Raw genomic sequence first — 21,249 nt, forward strand, 5'->3', positions numbered from 1 at the left:
GCAACATTTGCTCTGCTATTGCTGGCACAACTGTTTGGTCAAGTGGCACTGGCTGACCTGACCTTAGTGAAACACACTTCAGTACAGTTGGATTTCCATCCTACCACAATCTCAGAATGTAAAAATCGGGCACTTTCTTACCAGCTACTGTTGGTGTAATGGGCGTGTCCCTGGCTAGCACCCTGCCCATTGCAGAGGAGAGCTGTTCTTGGACAGTGGGGAGGTCAGTGAACTCAGACACTGATAGAGCGTAACTCGGGTCATATGATATCCTCTGCAGCTCTCCGCTGTCAGAGCGCCTTGTTCCAATGCTAATCACAGAGATGCCCTGCTGTTTGAGGGCAGAGGCTGGGGTATCTACATTGTCATAAGACCTCCCACCACTTAGCAGGATCAACATCTGTGGAACGCCTCTCAGGCGCCGACTCCCGGAGGAGTTTGTAAAGACGTTGTCCCTGACGTACTGGAGAGCGGCCCCGGTTCTGAGCGGCGTGCCTCCTTTGTGTGTCAGCCCTCTAACCGCATCCACAACATCCTCTCTTGTGGTGTATGTTTTCAGATTGAAATGGACCTGCGCATCTCTGCTGTACTGGACTACAGAGACGCGGTCGTTGTTTTCTCCCACATTGAGTTTCTCCACCACTCTCTCAAGAAAATCACGCATGGCAGGGAAGCCGTTCCGCGTGCTATCAGAACCATCCAGAAGGAATACGATATCCTTTTTGGCAGTGCCAACTGAGGAAAGACAGGAAGAGAAGAAATGAAAAACCTTGGCCTAAAGTATGCTGGTGGACTCATCCCCAAGTGTTGGAGTATGTTTTCCAAAGCGCCTAGCACTGGCTATTTCAGTTTTGCACAGAAGAGACGGCTAACCACCGCCTCTGTTTAAATGCACGGCTGGAGCTAAACAGGTATTGCAGTGAAATCATTCAACATACCCGGTGCAGTTGGTAATTCTGGGGTGACGTCAGTAACCACAGTCTCCACGGAGGACTGAAGTTGCTGTTGGACACTGGGAAGGTCAGAGAATTGAGACACAGATAGAGCATAATTGGGGTCGTGGGATATCTTCTGCAGTTCGCTGCTATCAGAGTCCCTGGTTCCAATTGCAAAGATCAAGACACCCAGCTGTTTGAGAGCAGAGGCTGGCGCATCAACACTGTCAGAAGACCTTCCACCACTTAGCAGTACCAGGATCTGTGGAACTCTTTCCAGGCGCCTGCTTCCGCCGGACGGCGTGAAGACATTATCCCTCAAGTACTGGAGAGCTGCTCCAGTCTTGAGGGGTCTTCCGCCTTTGTGCCTCAAATCTCTGAGAGTGTCAAGGATCTCGCCCTTTGTGGTGTACGTGTTCAGATAGAACTGGACGGCTGGATCGCTGCTGTACTGGACTACTGAGACACGATCTTTGTTGTCATCCACACTGAGTTTCTCTACTTGTCTTTGGACAAATTCTCGCATGGCTGAGAAGCCACTTCTAGTAGCATCAGATCCATCCAACAAGAACACAACATCCCTTCCTTGTGGCTGTCTGTCTACTAGGGAAACAGAGTATGAAGAAACATATTTAGATTCATGCGTCAAAGGTTTTCCATGCAATAATGAGACGATGGAAGCTAGCCTCAAGCTTTGCAACATTTGCTCTGCTATTGCTGGCACAACTGTTTGGTCAAGTGGCACTGGCTAACCTTAAGTTAGTGATCTCTCTGAGACAGTTCACCTTGCAATGTTATCTTTCAATGTACTTTGCTTTCTTCTCACTAATTATTTTATGTTTGATATTAACCATCGTGTATCAAATCAATAATAAATATATACGTCAGAAATGCAAAAGACACCTCTAAGAAATGTTTTAATAAATTAGATTTAAAAATTTTTGTCTGTCACATACATTTTTTACTTGCTTCATACATTTCCAATGGTATTTTGTTCTTTATCATAACAGAAAATTTGAACAATCACTAACATGTAATTTCCAAAGCAGTAGCCCTCTCTATACGTGCTGTTAATATTAAAACAGTGCATTTTCATGTATTTTACAAGGTGATTTTTATTTGTTTATTTTGCATTTCTTCAGTTTTTATTCATTCACTATTTTTTCTTTCATTTATTCATTTATTTCTGCATTTATTTATATAACATCATCTTCAAATGAGTTTGAAGGTAACATATCAGATAATGGTAAACTAATAAATGCAGAAAAAAAGTCATATCTAGATGGAATTCAAGATCATTCATCAGAAAACGTGTATTCCTATTTTATTCTTTATTTGCTAATCAATATTCATGTATAATGTTTGAGTCACCCTTTTTTTAAAACTGTCTTATTTTCATAATTTGTCAGAAATAAAGTTTAAAAATGTACAATCTGTCAAAACAGAACACAATTATGGGTAAATACTCAAGCAGTTGGCTCTGACTGTTAAGCTCCATCATCCTGAACAGTGTTGTTGCAAGAGGTAAGATGTCTGCAGCACTCTTCAGCAGTGGCATAAACTTCTGTTTTCTGTTTTTTTCCCAGCACTTTAAAGAAAATCTAAATTTACTGGCAAAGTGTTCAACTACTACAGTGTTAGAACTGATGTAGGAATTTTGCCTCTGCTGCTATTTCTACACTTCTGCTTTATTCAAAGGCACATAAAATACTCCATCTGCACATTTATCAGAAAATGAGATTTTTTTCTCTCACGCAGATATGACACAAATATCACTGAGTCAAAGAAATTTACAGTGGCCCTAAGAGCTCAGGCACTACAAATTAAAAAAAAAACAACTTACAAATAACACAACAGGAGTAAAAAAAAAAACAGAACTAAACAACAACATCTTAACCAATTTGAAAAAAAAAAAGCATGCAAAGCGATTAGAGAACACCAGTTTGACAACACATGAAAACATGAAGTTGATGACATGCAGAATTGAGATAAAATTGTGCAAATAAAAATTACAAAGCAAGAAGCTCACAACACAATGGGAACCGCTTCCAGGGGACACTAAAATGTGATGCACATGGCTGGGACACCATAGTCATTGCCATGGTTTTTGGCTTATTAAGTTATTGAAGTTGGCTATTGATCAGTATGAGCACATCAAGATATCAAGATATCTAAGATGGAAGGAGTGTCTCTGTCTGTCTGTATTTATGAAACTATTTTCTCAAGATTCTTTTATCCAATCGAACTCACACTTTGTGTGGTTTGCTTACAATCCAAGTGCAGTGTCAAGTGCAAGCTCTTTAGATCTCTACAGCTCTACAGGACATATTTATTGATAGTGCGTCACTACCACTAGAAGTAGACACTCTGTAGTGTATTGAGATGGGACCACACTATATTCAAGAACAGATAAAGAAAGAGGGGGAGACCAGAGATGTTACATTGCACCAAACTCAACAAATTTTTACCATAAGCAAAATAACCACAGTTTTGGTCCCCGGAAACAGTTGGGTAAGGACTTCATTGTGGTCTTAAAATAAGCATGAAAAAAAACCCATATATTTTCAGTAATTTTCCTATCACCACTGATGGATAGCTGATTTCATTAATGAGCAAATGGCAAAAAGTGATGTGTGGGGCGTCTGGTGGCTCAGTGGATAGAGCGGGTGGCCCATGTACAGAGGCTGCAGCTGCCATGGGTTTGATTCCATCCTCAGCCCTTTGCTGCATGTTGCCCCCTCTCTCTCTCCACCTTTCATGCTAAGTCTTTCCTATAGATCAAAGGCATAAAAGCGACCACAAAAAAAGTGCTGTGTCACAGGTGTGTGCACCCTTTCTTTAGTATCCCCTGGAAACAGTCTCTGTTGTGTTGTGAGCTTCTTGCAGAGTTTTAAAAGTACTGCATTTTGTCATCTAATTTATGTTCTTGTGTGTTGACAATTTGATATAGTTGTTTTAAATAATGCACGTCATCAAATTGGATGACACGTGATGTAAGATGTATCTTTTTCTACATGTGTCTTTTTGCTTGTGTTTTCTTAATATGCGGTGCATTGAGCTCTCAGGGCCACGGTAGAAAAGTGTGATCCATACCCAAGTGTCTTTGGGGATACTTGGATACCAGGCCTTGTGTCATGTTTATATTGAATTAGAAAAAAGCACAGCCTGCACTCTTTACTTTTCTACTGCTGTTGTGTGCCTCTGCACAGTGATCACCTGATTAGTTCAGATCACACACTGAACTTTTGTCTTTTCTACAATTGACAGTGTTTAATTTTGTTTAACAAAGGAGAGTTGAACAAAATTGTTAATGTTCGGCAAATCATTTGGCAGTATTGGTCTCTCTATCAATACTGGTGATTCTGGCCTAGTATTGACGACCCTTACTGTCTGTATCAAAGTAGCAAACACCAGTAATATCTGTTTGTGAGTGTTTGTGTGGACCCATGCATTGAGATAATGTTAAAAATGGCAAGTTGAACATGTATCAGAAAAGGCTGTGTACTTGTGTATGAACTGAATAATGCAATGCACAGTATTATGTTATTATTCTTCCCAATGACTTCTGGTTTTGAAATTTCATTTTTTAATTTCTCCTCTGTAATTACACCAATAACTTGCTCTTGTATATGTGAAAGTTTGGTGACTTCAGAAATTGATAAAGTGTAGCATGAAGCATGTGATATCTTCTCCATTTCCTTGGGGTCAGAGTTTTTTGTTCCAGTTATAATTATTGTGACAATGCTTTCTTTAAGAGAAGCAGCAGCCAAATCTACACTGTCTGTCGATGGTCCATCACTTAAAACAACAAGAATTTGTGGCACATTTTCAGTATATCTGCTCCCTGAGGCAGCTGTGAATACATTTTATTTTAGAGCTGTGCCTGTTTTCAGAGGTCTTCCATTTTTGTGTGAGAGCCTTCTGACAGCAGTAAGAACATCTTCCTTTCTCATGAATGAATTCAAAAAGAAATTGGCTAGAGCCACATTGCTGAACTGAACCACAGCAACTTTGTCTTATTTTGGTTCAATTTTAAGCCTTTCTAGTACTTTGTACAGGAAATCAAGAATGGCTGAAAACCCATTTCTGGTATTATCAGATCCATCCAAAAGAAAAACTGTGTCCCCTTCCTTTTCATGACCTTGCTCTGTTCACAAAAATAGATATAATTTGTATTATGTTAATCACAGTTTCACAATAACTGTAAATGTAATACACCCAAAGAAGATTTATTTAAATTATTAATCATATAATCTAGAAACTCACCTTCTTTAGTTTCCTCAACAACCCCCATTTGGATAAGCTGATTCATCAAACTTTGTTGAATACGAGGGAGATTTACAAAGTCAGAGATTGAGTAAGCATACTTTGGATCAGAGGAAATGACTTGCATCTCAGCTGAGTTTGACATTCTTGATCCAATTGCAAATGTCTCAACCCCTGCAGCCTTGAGCATACTTGCTGGCCCTCGTGGAGAATCTCTAGATCTTCCACCAGCCAATAAAACAAGTATCTGTTTGGCACCTTCGTGATGTCGTCCTCCGGCATTTCTGACAAAGACATTATCCCTCACAAACTGCAGTGCTGCTCCAATATACTGAGGCCTTCCACCTTTTGGTTTTAAGTTTGCGACCTGCTTGAGAACATCAGCTTTTGTGTTGTAATTATTCAGGTTGAAACTGAGTTCAGCATTGTTGCTATACTGTATAACAGCAACTTTATCTTTTCCTTGGTCAACATCAATGCCATCCACGATTTTTGCAACAAATTCACGTATAGCGGAGAATCGACTCCTGACATCATCAGATCCATCAATGAGGAAAACAATATCTCTATTCACAGTGGAGCTTGAACCTAGAAAAGTCCACAATTGTGTAGATAGTATTAGTCAACAGTTCCCCAGAAATCTGATTTATGTTGATGTAAGTAAAGGTACATCAATTTTACAGTGTTTAAATACACTGTTTAAAGATATTATCAGATTTCTCTTTTAAATAAAGATCAGAGATTATAAGGGATAAATTGAAGTTGATTAATACTTGTTTTCACTTACCTACACCAGGGCTGACAGTGTCTTTGTGAGATGCAATGTCTGAGAGCAACTGTTCTCTCACAAGAGAAAAGTCAGAAATCTCATTTATAATATACTTCGCTCTAGGACTGTGAGCTACTTGCTCCATCTCCTCCCTATCTGCATCATTCACTCCAACACCAAAAAGGACAATTCCAGCTTTCCTCAGTCTGTCTGCCGGACCTAGGACATCATCTTGTGACTTTGCTCCACTTAAGAGAATCAGTATCTGTGGAACTCCCTGTTGAGCTCTGCTTCCAGACAAAGCAGTGAACACATTGTTCTTCACATAATCAAGGGCTACACCTGTCTTCACGTTTAGCCCTCCTTTTAGTTTTACATTGCTCAGATGGCTCAAGACATTGTCTTTCAGTGCATGTGTGTTCAGGAGGAAATCAGTTGTGGGCTCTGTGCTGTACTGAATCAAAGCAACTTGCACTTTGCTCGGCCCAATTTCTATTTGCTTGACAAGCTCTCTGACAAAATCCAAAATTTGTCTTTCAATTGCTTGCATTTCATCAGATCCATCAAGGAGAAAAACAACATCGGCACTCTGTAATCCTGCAATTGTGGGAGTGTCTGAAATGGATATAAATAAAACATTTCACAAAACCAGCAATTGCTGAATAGACAAAACATATTTAATATACTCTTTTTAAAATCATACAACTTTTTTGCCCAAAACATCTCCAATCTGTCTTACCAAAAACAGTAGGAAATTCAGTTGTTACTTGAGCCCCCTTCAGTGTGGCATCCACAGATGGATGTATGCTTTGCAGATTATTAAAGTTTGTGACATGAAAATGATGCGCTGGGGTGAAAGAGATAGTTTGCATTTCCAATGTATCTGCATTCTTTGTTCCAATCGTAAAAGTCTTAATTCCATTTTCTCTGAGTGACTGTGCTGGTCCTCTGACATCATCCCCTGATCTTCCACCGCTAAATATGTACAAATATTGAGGGACTGATTCTGCACGTCTGCCTCCAACTGAATCAGCAAAGACATTAGTCCTGACAAACTCAAGTGCTTTGCCAATGTTGAGAGGTCTCCCCGGCTTGTGTCTTATTGTTCTGATGAAATTGAGCACATCATTATTGGATGAATAAGAATTCAGGTAGAAATTGACTGTGGCATCACGGCTGTACTGAACAACAGCCACTTGGTCTCTGTTCTCATCTAGATTTAAACTTTCAACCACTTTTTCAATAAAGCCTCGTATCTCTTCAAAGCCGCTTCTTGAGTCATATGATCCATCAATAAGAAATACTATATCACGTTTCTCAGAATCTGCAACAATGACAAAGACGTAGAAACAAAGACAATGTGATTTTCTGCAGGTAAGCAGCTACAGTGACAATCCCTATAATGAGGTCATGGAGATTGTCTCTCTTTACTAGAGACAAACATTTACAATTAAAGGTTAAAAATGTTACATCTTACCAAAATCCTTTGTGGGAGCTGTTTGGTCTACATGGCGGGAAGCATCTCTTAACAATGACAACACATCCTGCCTAACAGTAGGAAGCCCCTCATAATCAGTAACAGAGACTGCATACTTGGGTTCATGAGATATTGTCTGCAGCTCTAGGGTGTCAGCATCAGTTGTTCCGATGGCAATTGTAATGACACCAGTCTCTTTCAGCATTCTGACCGGGATTCTTATGTCATCTTCAGATCTCCCACCACTCAGTAATATGAGTATCTGTAGAACTCCCTCAAGAAGTCTACTTCCAGTGTCAGAAGTAAATACATATTCCCTCACATACTGGAGAGCTGCTCCAATGTTGTGAGGGTAGCCTCCTTTGTGACTTAAGCGTCTTACTGCATCAAGAACACCGTCCTCTGTTGAGTAACGTCTCAGGTTAAAATCAGTCACTGCCGTGTTGCTGTACTGGACCACAGCCACGCGATCTTTGTTTGCATCAATGTTTAGGTCTGCCACGATTCTCTGCACAAAATCCTTAATATCTGTGAAGCTTTGCTGAGAATCATCAGAGCCATCAAGCAAAAACACAATGTCTCTTCTGCTGGGATCTGGAATCACAAAGGCATTCAAAGAAATTGTTTGATGATTGAGTTTGTGATGAAAAGTTCAATTCCTTCAAATGTTAAGTAACCCCGTTTGCACAACTTGTTCCACTGCTACTGGACCATTCTTGTTGATAAAACCACTGGAACAGTGCAGCTGAGCTCTTCGCTTGACAGGTTTGGACTGCCAAAACAACATGACAGACTAGTCTATTACTATCCATTATTCAACCTCAGTTGGAGTGAATTACTCAAGGTCTTAGTCAGTCTGACAATGCATGAAGTTGTGCAGACGGCGTACAACACAAATTCACTACTGTCAATGTATCCTTACCAAAAGATGCTGGTTTGATAGTTGGAGTTTCACGCTTCTTGATGACAGAAAATATTTGTTGTTCAATGCCTGGCAGATCACTGGAATCTGCTGCAAAGAAAGCATGATTTGCTTCCTGTGAAATAGACTGAATCTCAAGAGTATCTGCATTCTTTGTTCCCACCACAAATACCATCACACCCATTCCTTTCAAGTTTTCTGCTGCATTTCTGACATCATCACTGGACCTTCCGCCAGTTAAGAGAACCAAAATCTGAGGGACACCTTGTTGGTGCCTACTCCCAGAAGAGGTGGTAAAAACATTATCCTTGACGTATTGAAGGGCTGCACCAGTATTAAGGGGTCTCCCTCCTTTATGCCTCAGAATTTGCACGTTGTCAGTAACATTCTGCTGTGTTTTGTATGTGTTGAGAAAAAAATCAACAGAGGTTTCTTTGCTGTACTGCACCACTGAAACACGATCTTTGTTGTCATCCACATTGAAATTGTTCACCATTCTTTTAACAAAGCCAAGCATTGCCTCAAAATCATTTCTAATGTCATCCGAAGAATCCAGTAAGAATACAATATCACGTTGAATGGAATTAGTTTCATCTGCAGAACCTTTGACAGACACAAAGACGATTCTCAGTTAGAGTTAGACATGAAGGTATTTAGCAATAAATAAAGATTATGATCGATAGATACATAGATAGACAGTCTTACCTAATACATTCTGTGGTTTTTGACTTGGAAGCTGTCGAGGCACCCTTTTCACAAATGACACAAGTTGTTGATGGACACTCCCAATATCATCAAACCGAAGCACAGAGAAAGCATAGGAAGGGTTGTGTGCAATCATTTGGAGCTCGAGTATATCTGAATTTCTTGTTCCTACACAAAATGGAACAACCTTGTTCTGTTTCAGAGCTGTCGCCGGACTTCCAACATCATCTTGAGATCTTCCCCCATTCAACAGAATCAGTATCTGAGGGACACCTTCCTGATACCGACTCCCAGAGGAATCAGTGAAGGCATGATTCCTCACATAGTTGAGAGCAGCCCCCGTGTTGAGAGGTCGGCCCCCTTTATGGTTCAACAACTTGACAGCAGCAAGAACATTTTGTTTGTCATTGTAAGTCTTCAAACTGAAATGTGTTTGTGGATCTCTGCTATACTGGACCACAGACACACGGTCTTTGTTCTCACCAATGCTGAGTGTTTCTACTACTCTTTGGACAAAAGTTTTCATTGCTGGAAAGCCACTCTGTGTGTCATCTGATCCATCCAATAGAAACACTATGTCTCGTTGGGGGGATTCTAATTCAACTAGAAAAGAATAGGAGAACCTTGTTTAAGAATCAGACAATACATGCGATAAAAAAACAGTATATGTGGTGTAAATATAACACAATTGATATCTGGCAAAGCTTAAAGAGCTGGTAATCAGAATTAAATAAATTTCCGCAATAAACAAGATGTTAGATGCCAGACAATTTAAGAAAACTGGTAGATGAAGAAATTATTGAGAAACTTGGAAATAACCACAAGATAAGGAGCATATCCGTCTTTCACAAATGAAAGACCGAGAAGGCTGAATGGAAGAGTTCACTGTTCTTTAACTCTAAATACACAGTCAATGATGTGATTATCATTGGCTCAAGAAAGAGCTTGAGAATAGAAAGTACTTTGTTGATGTGGGACTGTCAAGAAAGGACTCTCCGGGGTACAAGAAGAAAAAGGACGAGAGCCAAAGAAGAAAGTATTACCAACAAGTTGCCTCTAGCCAGTGGAGACAGTTTGAGAACCATGAAACTGATCGACTGACATTCTTCAGAAGATGATGCAGTTTCATTGAAAGTCAAACTATGAAAGGACAAGTGTAAATCATAAGCATGGAGTCAATTTGATTCTCAAATGAGAATTTGGGACACTTCTTACCTACAACAGTGGGAGGCTCAATTTGTATTTCAGCCTGGACAAATGCTGCTGTCTCTGGCTGAATGGACAAAAGTTCACCAAAGACAGGAAAGTTGAAAAGAAATCTGGGAGAGTAGGCAATTTTTTGAAGCTCTTCCTGTTTAGCGTTTTTCATTCCAATGGCAAAACACAGAACACCCATTTGTTTGAGGTCTAAAGCCACTCTTGAAACTTCATCATTGGATTTTCCACCAGTCAGTAAAAACAGAATCTGAGGGACTCCCTCATGACGTCTGCTTCCAGATGAAGCCGCAAAAACATGATCTCGCAAAAACTGTAATGCCGCTCCAGTGTTCCGAGGTCTTCCTCCTTTATGGCGTAGACTTCGAACAGCATAGATCATAGACTTTTTGGTTCTGTGAGTTTTTAGGTCAAAGTAAAGCGTGGGGTCATCACTATATTGTACAACAGCCACTCGAACCTGATCTTCACCAATATCCAGCTCTTCTGCCATTCTTCTGATGAACTCCCGCATAGCTGGAAGTCCATTTCTGGAGTCATTCGAACCATCAAGGAGAAACACTATGTCCCTCTTATAGCTCCCTGTGCCAACAAGATGATACACAGAGAGACAAAAAGAGAATTCACGGACTGCGCTTTCAAAACTTGTCTACGCTCATGCAAATTTATAGGCATGAGCATGCTCAGAGGGATAAACTGAGCATGGAAGAAAGATGAGCCATTGCTCTGAATGTGCTATTACACGCCGAACTGCTAATGTACCATCTTTTTATCAGAAAGATGTATGAAAGAATATTTTGACTAGTTCTTGAAAGCATGGGAATTACAGAACATTTTCTTTTTCAAAATGATTTTTTTAACATGTAGCAGAAATGTGTCAAAAAAATTCATAATATTAGACTGATAATATGACAGTACTGTATGTTAAATATTATTGAGAGAAAATATATTAAAAGAAAAAACAAAAGGTAGTAGAAAAGATTAAGAGTAAAAATGGTTATTTTGAAGAGAAATAATGTAATGCTGTACTCCAATTTTAGGCATGTAGGTAATGTGGAATTCTTACCTACTAAATCGGGGATTCCAGTTATGGTCTCCTCAGTGTCTTTGTTTATGTTCAGTGTAGCAACAAGTTGTGATTGGATTGAAGGCAACTCAGAAAAATCAGTGACCTTGTAAGTGAAATCAGGTTTGAAGGCAATCATTTTCAACTCAGAAAGATTGGCATCTCCCACTCCAACACCCACTGACACAATGCCATGTTCTTTAAGAGCAAAAGCTGGGTTTCTCACATTATCAGTGGCTGGTTTAGTACTTAGAAGAATTAAAATCTGGGGCACTTCTTCTAGTCGTCTGCTGCCCGTGGAGGAAGTGAAGACATTGTGTCTCACAAACTGGAGAGCACTCCCAATATTAAGGCGCCTTCCGCCCTTGTGCTTTAAATTCTCTATGGCATTTATACTTTCATTCTTTGCCTTGTGAGAATTCAAATAAAAGTTGACTTCAGGATTATCAGCAAACTGAACCACAGACACTCTGTCTTGGTTCTCACTGACAGAGAGGCTCTCCACTATGCTCTTAAGAAAGACTTTTAACTCTGGGAATCCATTTCTTGTGTTATCAGAGCCATCCAGTAGGAAGACAATATCTCTTTTTGCGGCATTGCTTTGTACTAAGACACAACAAATAAGATTCAGTTATTTGGAAAAAGCACCAAAAACATCAGTGCTAAGTGTTGTTTTTCTTCAAGCAAGTTCAACACACCTCCAAGAAAATGGATTTAGCTTACCTTGCTGTAGAACTACAGTCAGCTCCTCCCTTGGAAGGCTCACATAGTTATTGAGCTTCTGTGGCACAGAGCTAAGTTCACTGAATTCCCTCACGGTGAAGGCAAAGGAAGGGTTGTGTGAAATGGCCTCGATCTGCCTTGGGTCTGCATCCTTGACACCAACTCCAAACGGTACGACTCCCTCTGTCTTAAGTGCACCAGCGGGATCCCTCACATTATCCCTCGACCTGCTTCCAGCCAAAATTATCAGGAACTGAGGGACATTTTGTGCAGCCCTGCTACCGTGCCTCTCAGACAGGATTGTGTCCTTCATGAATTTTAGAGCAGCTCCTGTGTTTAGGCTTCGTCCACCAGCCACTGACATTGAGTTGACAGCATTTATCACTTCCTCCTTGGTTTGAAAAGTGTTGAGGTAGAAATTTGGGGTTGGCCTCTCGCTATGCTGAACCACTGATACTCGCACCTTGTCAATACCAACGTCAAGTGGTTCAATGATTTTAATGATAAAATCCCGGATGTAGTTGAATTCTGCTCGAACATTTTCTGTGCCATCAATGAGAAAGGCCACATCCCTTTCACCTCCAACCACTGAAGGAAAGCAAAAAAAGGTTACTAGGGAATCCTTTGTATGCATCATATCTATTTTATTAACAGAAACAAAGAGATGCAAAACTCACCAGTTTCTTCAGGGAATGTTGTCACATCTGTATCGCCGACCACTGTTATCAACTTTGGCATGATTTGTTCAGCCATAGCTGGTAAACCAGAGAATCTTGCTTCATGGTAAGCCAGATCTGGAACAAAGGCAACTGTCTTCAGTAGTCCTTCATCCGCTTGCCCAGAACTGACTGTGAAGGTCAAAACACCAGCCAGAGCCAATTTATCGGCAACACTCTTAACCTGATCCTGGGCTGGACCACCTGTGATCAGAACCAACACCTGCTGGACTCCCTGCCTCCTGCGTGACCCAGTTGATGCCTTGAACATGTTAGAGAGGGCGTAATCCATGGCTGCACCTGTATTCAGAACTGATCCTCCAGTAAGCCTGAGTTGAGAGATTTTATTCACGACATCTTGCCCGTTGCTGTAGCTGTTCAGATAAAATTCAATTTTTGGACTCTCAGCAAACTGCATTAAACCAATCCGGACCCTGTCAGGGCGTACATCCAGCTGGTTGACCACATTGATCATGAAGTCTCTGATGTAGGGAAAGTTGCTGCTGCCAATGTAGTTTGAGCCATCCACAAGGAAGACAATGTCTCGGACGACTTTTTGAGTCTGCACTGTTGTTATCTCCACCACTGGGGGAAAAGCAAAAAAACATAACAGATTATCATTTGTGTGATACAATGCACATATGCTTTCAGATCCTAGAGGATGTGACACTATTAGTGACACATTAAAACTGTTATATGTAATTTTTTGCTTTAAGCACTTTCTTACAAGAACTTATCACTGCAAGCTGAAAGTTGGGAGAGAGGCCATTTGGGGTGCAGTGGTTTATAACACTCATGGTTTGGTTTGATATGACACAATGGTGTCACTGTATGATACACTTTTGTTACAGCATAAAGATAGAAATGCTAGAGCAATTGTTATTTTTATTCATTAATTATTAAAACTAACATCATGAAGTATGATCTTTTTGGTGCTGGTAGTGTGACTATCTATGACCCTTCTCTAAAGTCTGAGGTTTTTACGGGTCCTTGAATGGAACACAAGCAAACTTCTGTGACCTTTAATTTTTTCAACAGCAGTCGTTTGTTGCTTTTTGAGTGGCAGGGTTGATCATTGAGGAACAATCTGTTTGATTATTACTCTCAGGTATGTCGTCAATCAGTTTTGTGGTCACAGCGATCAGAGCTGATCAGATTAGATCAATGGATTAGAGAAGTAGAGGTTGCAGGGGAGAGTAGACCCAGTGCTGGACCAAATGGTGCGCAGTTTCCATGGGAATGAAGCCTGTTTCATCTTAAGTAGACTGAAGGAAAGGATCAACAACACTAGAACTATATAAAATAACAAACAGTCAATGTAAGTTTCACAAATGCCTACAGTGCTTTGCCGCTCCATTTGTAAAATGACTCATACTCTCACTCTCTCACTAAAGAGAAACACAGTTTAAAATCTAGAAAATCTATATTTGGTCATAGATGATGATGATGTGGCAGTGTGCCACAGATAAATGAATGTGTGGGAAACGCTGTATTGGGTTACTAACCAATGAACTTGTTCAGCATGTCTAGCATGCCTCCTAGTGTCTCACTGGAGCACAATGTATTATCATTATTATTGTATTATTTAAAAAACAACAACATGAAGTATGTAAGTAAGATATTGGTTTAGGTGGTGAACATGGGGACTTGTTCTTAGTCGAGACATGAACAGCCAACCACACAGCGCAGTGAACACGTGCAGGCTTACACAAATTGTCTGTTAACTCTAGCTCTTCAGCGATAAAGCTCCTCGTGCCTATGCATGCAAGAGCAAATTCCTGCATGATTATTTTTATTCCTTCTGTTTAGTTGTCACCATCATAAATTTCCAGAGTTGCAAAATCCTGTCCTAGAGTATTCTAATCTGCTGTGCAAGGTTTTAGCACCCCTCAAACTCAGACCTGTTCCTAATACGGGATTTCCTTTTCAATTTTATTTCATGTCATTGGATGCTATTCTTCCAAAAGACATTTTCTTTTTTGGTGGTTTGATGATAGTTGCGGAAAGGGCTGTCTAACAAGTTGGTCCCAGATTTCCCACTTGTGTTCAGTTGGGTTTTTCATGCATTGAAGAGCATTTTAATGACCTAATTTTATTGTGCAACACCCTTCATGAGCATTTGTTGTTTTTCTACTTACTTATTCAGCATTTTCCTTTAACTAGTCACTCATCTGGAAATTTCCATTTCATCGCTTATTTCAATCATAGAATTACTTTTTTTATATTGAATGTGCATGCAAGACAAAGCATTACCTGGCTCAGTGGGTACTTCAGTCACCACCACCCCAGCAAGAGTGGAGAGAGCATCAATAATTGCCTTTGGGTTGCGAAGCAGCATGCGGAAGTCCTTCATCACGAATGCAACACTGTCAGCAAAGGCAATCCGCTTCAGCTCCTGCTCATCAGCAGCCTTGGAGCCAGCAGCCAGAGTCAATACGCCCATTCTCTGCAGGGCCAAAGCGGGTGCATCCACACTGTCACTGGACTTTTTGCTGGTCATTAAAAGCAAGACCTGGGGTACTCCCTGTTGAAGACGACTCCCCCTCTCAGGCCGCAGCATATTTGTCCGCACAAAGTCCAAGGCTGCTCCAATGTTGACTGTCTGTCCGGGTCTTGGTTTGATCGTACCCAAAGCAGCAATTAGCGCCTCCTTGGACCCATGAGTGTTGAGATCCATCTCAAGTCGAGCAGCATTGCTGAACTGAGCCACACCCACTTGAACTTGGTCTGGACCAATGGGCATGATGTCGACAAACTTCTTGATGAATTCGCGTACCGAGTTGATTATCGTTGCACCCATTGTACTGTCAATCAGGAAAATTATGTCTCGTTTTCCAACTGCCAGAACTGAAAAGAAAAGAAAAACATTAATGTGATGATAAAATTAAGATTTTAAGAGATTTGTTAATGAGAAATCTTACTACTTAAGGTGTACAAGGCCCACCAACAGTATTCTATACATTAATTCATACTTTGTATTTATATTAGATTATTTTGAATATGTGCAAACTATTGTTGACAGAAGAGAAAAAAGATGGACACCCTTCTGCATAGGACATCATAAAGATGTGTTCTCTTAAGATTTGTATTTTAATTTGCAATCGGAATCAAAAAGAACATTTTTTTTTTACATTCTCATCCCAACTCATCAAATATCACTGCTTGCTTAGTAACATTAACAAAATACACTTCCATTTTTACAGAAAATGTACTGATTCTGTTCATTAGATGCATACACATGGCTAGGTTTAAAAAAAGTGGTCAGTGTTTAGAAAAATAACCATGGCTGGCTCCACATTTATACAAGAAGTGAACAGCTGGCTCCCAGATGAAAGTCAAGAGTTTGTTGGACCTATCTGCTACTCCTTCTGCACGTCCTGTAGGGACTCTCCAGCTCCATGTATTATGTCATTACCAACAGCATTTCAGACTGAAGGCAGACAACAGTGTATAATACCACCACAACAGATGCTGTCCGGCCGTCTATTGGCATATCATTCTGCTGTGACACGTGCCATTTGGCCACATTAAAAAATGACATCATCAGCCAGCATATTATACCACCATGAAAGGTGTTTTTTGTGGAAGTGTCTAATGTTAAAATCAACTCACATCAACTTGTGGTATTTGACGAGTTTTGAATGACGGGATGTTTAAATAGCTACATATAGACAAGATTCACTGTACCATTTAAGATTGAATTAAGCTTAGAATGTGAATAGAAATGTTCAAAAATATTGATGATAAGTAAACAAACTAAAATATGAATACATAGCCTAGAAGTGACACTTGAGTTATAAATTGCCATCCCATTCATGATTCTTTTGTCTTGGTCCTGAGTATAGTTCTTAAAATCATTCAATCATTTAGTTTACAAAGCCTAGTATAGTTAGGTCATGTACTTGAGGAGTGTTTTCAGCAGTGCAGTGCTGGTTCTTTTTCTCAAAGGTTGATATAGAAAACTGTATTCAAAAGTAATCTGCATGTATATTGCATTTACACAAATTCATTTACTTGTAAATTCCACAGGTGTGGTAATAATGTTATTTTGAACAGAGGATCTTATAATTTGTTGTTTGTAAGTGTTTTGGGCATAAGTGATATCATTTTGTCACAACCCACTCTGCAGTTCTATGCAGATTTTTTAGACCATTGAGTTTGGTCTTTTTACAGTGAATTAATGTAACTGTGGATCTATACATTTGCAGAAGCTTAGTCTAATTCTAAATACAGACTACTATTTAGAGTTGAGGCTCATTTATACTCCGCTTACATATGAAAACAGATCTGTACAGTTCAAACGTTGCAAACATCACTGCCCTTCTTACATTGGCATAGATATAGCCAATAGATGGCACTGGAGGGCAGAATCAAAAGTTTCAGACAATAGCCTATGGGACAATGGTGAAGATTGTAAAAATGTTCCTTTTAACCGAGGTAGCGTTGTGGACAGCGGTGGTCTGTGATGCCATTACATATATCACAACATGCATATGGAGAGGTCTTTTTACGGTATTACTGATTTGTTCTGTTCCACCATTTTTTAAAGTCCTCATCATGTCCAATATTGGTATCTTGCTTAAACTACGCGGTATAGCTCAGCTTTGTCTTCATCTGTAACCTGTCGGAAAATGTGCACAAATCTGGACAAAATGAACACAGAGAGCAGACAGAGGGCTCTGTTTAACTCGGTATACTTAAATAGCGTTGAGTGTAAATGAGCCCCTAGTATTCTTCATTGTTTTTACCAACTCTGTTAGAAGTCTTTTTTACAATTGAGAATATAGCAATTTCAAGTTCAGCACAAGCATATCTTACCTTGTACACTATATTACAAGAATTATGAACTCTTTTCCTTGTTTAAGTCCCCTTTCACAACCACAATGCCTTGCCAACATTTACAGAAAAGTTACATACCTTCTGTGAACTCATTCTCAACTATAATGGTGCGCTGGACCACCCCGTTAAGGTACGGGAGCAGCTGGTCACCCATGCTTGACAGTGCTCTGAAATCAGAGGCTGACAGGACAAAACTTCTATCTGTAGCAACTGCTTCCAGATCTGCTGTGGCCGTGTCACCAATCGATGCGCCGAATGTGATAACGCTGGCCCGCTTAAGGGCCCGGTCACCAGCACCAGTATCATCAGTGGATGGCCCAGCACTGATAATCACCAACATTTGGGGCACACCCTCGTCTGCCCTGCCCCCAGCTGATTGGCTCAAAAGGCTACTGGCCACTTCCTCCAAGGCGTACCCCAGGTTAGACTCGTCGCCCCCTGAGTAGGCAAGGCCCTTCACCGCTTCCAGGACTGATGATTTGCTGTCATAGCTATTTAGATAGAACTTTATCTCTGGGCTGCCGTTGTACAGGGCCAAGGCCACCCGAACAGTGTCCCTGCCCACATCAAGGTTCTCAATGATTCTCACAACCAAATCGCGCACATAGGGGAAGTTTGCTGGTCCAACGTTCTGAGATCCATCAATTAAGAGTACTAGGTCAGCGGAATCTTGTGCTTTAAGGAGAGAGAGAGAAAACAAAACAAAATGGAACTTGTGAAAGCGTTAACATGGTGAGACAGAGACAAAGATTCCAATCAAGGAACTCGTGCTAGCATATCATTGCATGTGTCAAGTAACACTGAAAGTGAACAAATCAATAACAACATTGCAAAACACGTCATACTGCATGTAGGCTGAACCAAGGAGATTTCCTAAAGTTATGTCTTTTTTTTTTTCCTCCTAATGTAACTGAGCACTCTATAGTCAAGATTATTGCAAGCTGTAGAGTGGTTTTTGCTGTCACTGAATGGTTATTTGGATTGGATGGCATACAATAAGGGTGACTGAACGAGTACAGAACAGTAGTGATGTGGTCAATATATGTGTAGATCAATAAATTGAACATGAGCTACTCTCTCTAAAAAACAGAAATCAGAGAAGTCTCTAACTTGTGAGGTCATCAAATATAAAGTCTGGAGTTGCTCTACAGACAATGATTAGGAGACCGATTTTGTGAACCCACAGAATAATTGTTCTCTTTTTTATACCCAAATGAGCTTTTTTCTGTTGCATTGTTCTTAGTTTTGAAAAAAAAAATAATGTTCCCATATGCTCAGAACAATCTGACTACTCTCAGTGTCATCTAGTACATTTTTCACCAATCACTGTCTTTGGTCCAGCTTCAAACTTAACACCATACACATCAATAATATTTAGCACTCTTTTTCCTAGTTTTTGGATCTAAAAGAGTAGTTCATAATAACTGATGTATTTGGACTGTCTTTGATCATAGGAATAAGATAAGGATTTTGAAAATTTGTGTAGTTCCCCTTTAATATGTTTTAAATGTGTAAAAAACATTCTTATAATTGTTAAGAATCATTAATTTAATGATTAATTATAGCCACAATAATTAATGAAAACTTAATTTATTTGTTATAATTTTGCAGAAGAAAAAAAATCCATCACATAATTTTCAGGAGAAATACATTTAAATAGGGTTCTCTGTAATAAGATCAACCTATGATGACAACTGTAAGTAAAGAGAAAAAAGATACATTTAAAAAAAGAGAGCAGTTTTATCTAAATTAAACGTAATACAAATTTCTTTGTTAAATTTGTGTGAAATGTTTCCCTGTAATGAGCTCCATTGAGTTCAGCCATCCCATGCAGACTCTTGTTACGCACGTCAGATAAAGTGACCAGTCATGACCCTGTGGCGCATCCTTGGGGCCCACAAGTTTACAGTGCATGGAGAAAATATTACATGTGATTTAATGTAAAAAGAGTCCAGATATGTCCATCTGGGATTTTTCCAATTCATGTTCATTTGAATCAAGTATACTGGCAAAGGTAAGGTCTTTTTTGAAAACTTCACTTTTTATGTATATAGTTTCATGGAATGTATTTTTGTCATTCCAGTAAAGTAAAATATGGCATTTAATAACTGGGCATCTACATATACAAATATTCTCCAAGTACTTCTGCAGGTCAAGGATGAGTCCAAACAGGTTCATCACTGTTTCAAATACAGAATATTGCACATATTTTTACACAGATAGACATTGTGACTGATAAAGACAAACACAGAAAATGCAAGACACATAAGCAGTGGTGCATGGTTAGCTTTTGTTAAAAGCTCTTTGATTGATGTTGAGATGTGAAGTTTCAAATGGTAAGGCATCCTTGAGTCCCTTTTCTTTTCCAAAGGTCTTTTGGACAAATGTCAGTCTGAGGTGTCAGTTTATGGATTTTACAATGTTATTCTGTTGCTTTCTTGCCAGAAATGGTGTCTTAATTATTGTGAAGCGCCTTTAAAATTTTAAAGGCTGTAGGGATGTCAATCACATGCAGATCTTTTTGTGATTTTTAATGCATTAGGGACATATTAAGTGTGGTCAGACAATACAAGTGATGTTAATTTTGCAGGTGGACAGGGAAAGGTTATTGTGGTTATAAAACATTTGATTGTGTTAATAATAAAATCCAGTCACGGCCACATATGCAGTAGCTTCGTCCTGCACATGTGGGCACATTAGTAATGGTAGTGACACTGGTCCCATTTCATTACCTGTCCCTCCTCCAGCCACGGGTGCCTCGTTTGCCACAGGACCACCCACTGACTGGGTCACTGCGCCGCAAATCCCCACCACTAAATCTTGGATTATATCCCGTAAAGTCAGAAAAGAGTCTACACTGAACACATGAGAGTCATAGGGCTTGCTAGCCATCTCCCTGAGCTCCGAGTCAACTGCATCCTGAACTCCCACTGCAAACACCTTCACGCCCGCCAGCCACAGCACCTGAGCCGGCTCGGCCACGTCATCCTGGGAGCGCCCGTCTGTTAGTACTACCACCACCTGGGGCACAGCTTCAACAGCACGGCTGCCCGCAGCAGTGGTCAAGTGTGTGCGAATCAGGAAATCCATGCCCAGGCCGGTCCGGGTGCCCCCCCCACGGTACGGCATAGCATTGATGTGCGCCAGGACTCCCTTTGTTGTTGGGTAGCTGTTGAGCTGGAACTCAGTTTGTGGCTTATTACTGTACTGCACAAGGGCAAATTTAAACCTGTCCCCTCCAACCTGGTGCAGTGATTGTATCAAGCTGTACAAAAATTGCCGGACATGCTCAAAGTTCTCCTGGCCCATACTCCAAGATGAATCCACTAGAAAGTATATGTCAGCTCCCAACCCTCGTGCACAATCTTCAAAGGAGAGTGTGTGGAGGACAAAAGTGAAGACCAGTGAAAAGATGCTTGATGTTTGGTACCACAGGATTGTTTTAGCGCTTAATTCTGTAGCACATTACAACTGAAATATTTAGACATTTCAAAGTTTGATTTGATGAATTTTTGCTTTGTTTACGAAAACTATCACAATGGATTTAGACTCTTTGGGCCTCTGTTCAAGGTTTTGTCCGATGCTGAGGTAAATATTTTGATTCAGATTTTAAAAA

The 21,249-nt window shown here is 40.1% G+C and overlaps 1 protein-coding gene across 1 annotated transcript in view; it reads right to left on the minus strand.

Annotated features, from left to right (window-relative positions):
* The window catches only part of LOC121948882 (collagen alpha-3(VI) chain-like), a 57,105-nt gene extending 36,544 nt beyond the window's left edge, over nucleotides 1–20,561 (minus strand). The window contains 5 exon segments of the mRNA XM_042494407.1: nucleotides 12,079–12,666; nucleotides 12,756–13,379; nucleotides 15,048–15,641; nucleotides 17,712–18,308; nucleotides 20,366–20,561. Coding sequence (XP_042350341.1) covers nucleotides 12,079–12,666; nucleotides 12,756–13,379; nucleotides 15,048–15,641; nucleotides 17,712–18,308; nucleotides 20,366–20,525 — 2,563 coding nt within the window. The 5' untranslated portion in view covers nucleotides 20,526–20,561.
* Between the last annotated feature and the right edge of the window lie 688 nt (nucleotides 20,562–21,249).

This window comes from Plectropomus leopardus, chromosome 10 (assembly GCF_008729295.1).
Source record: "Plectropomus leopardus isolate mb chromosome 10, YSFRI_Pleo_2.0, whole genome shotgun sequence".
Taxonomy (NCBI): domain Eukaryota; kingdom Metazoa; phylum Chordata; class Actinopteri; order Perciformes; family Serranidae; genus Plectropomus; species Plectropomus leopardus.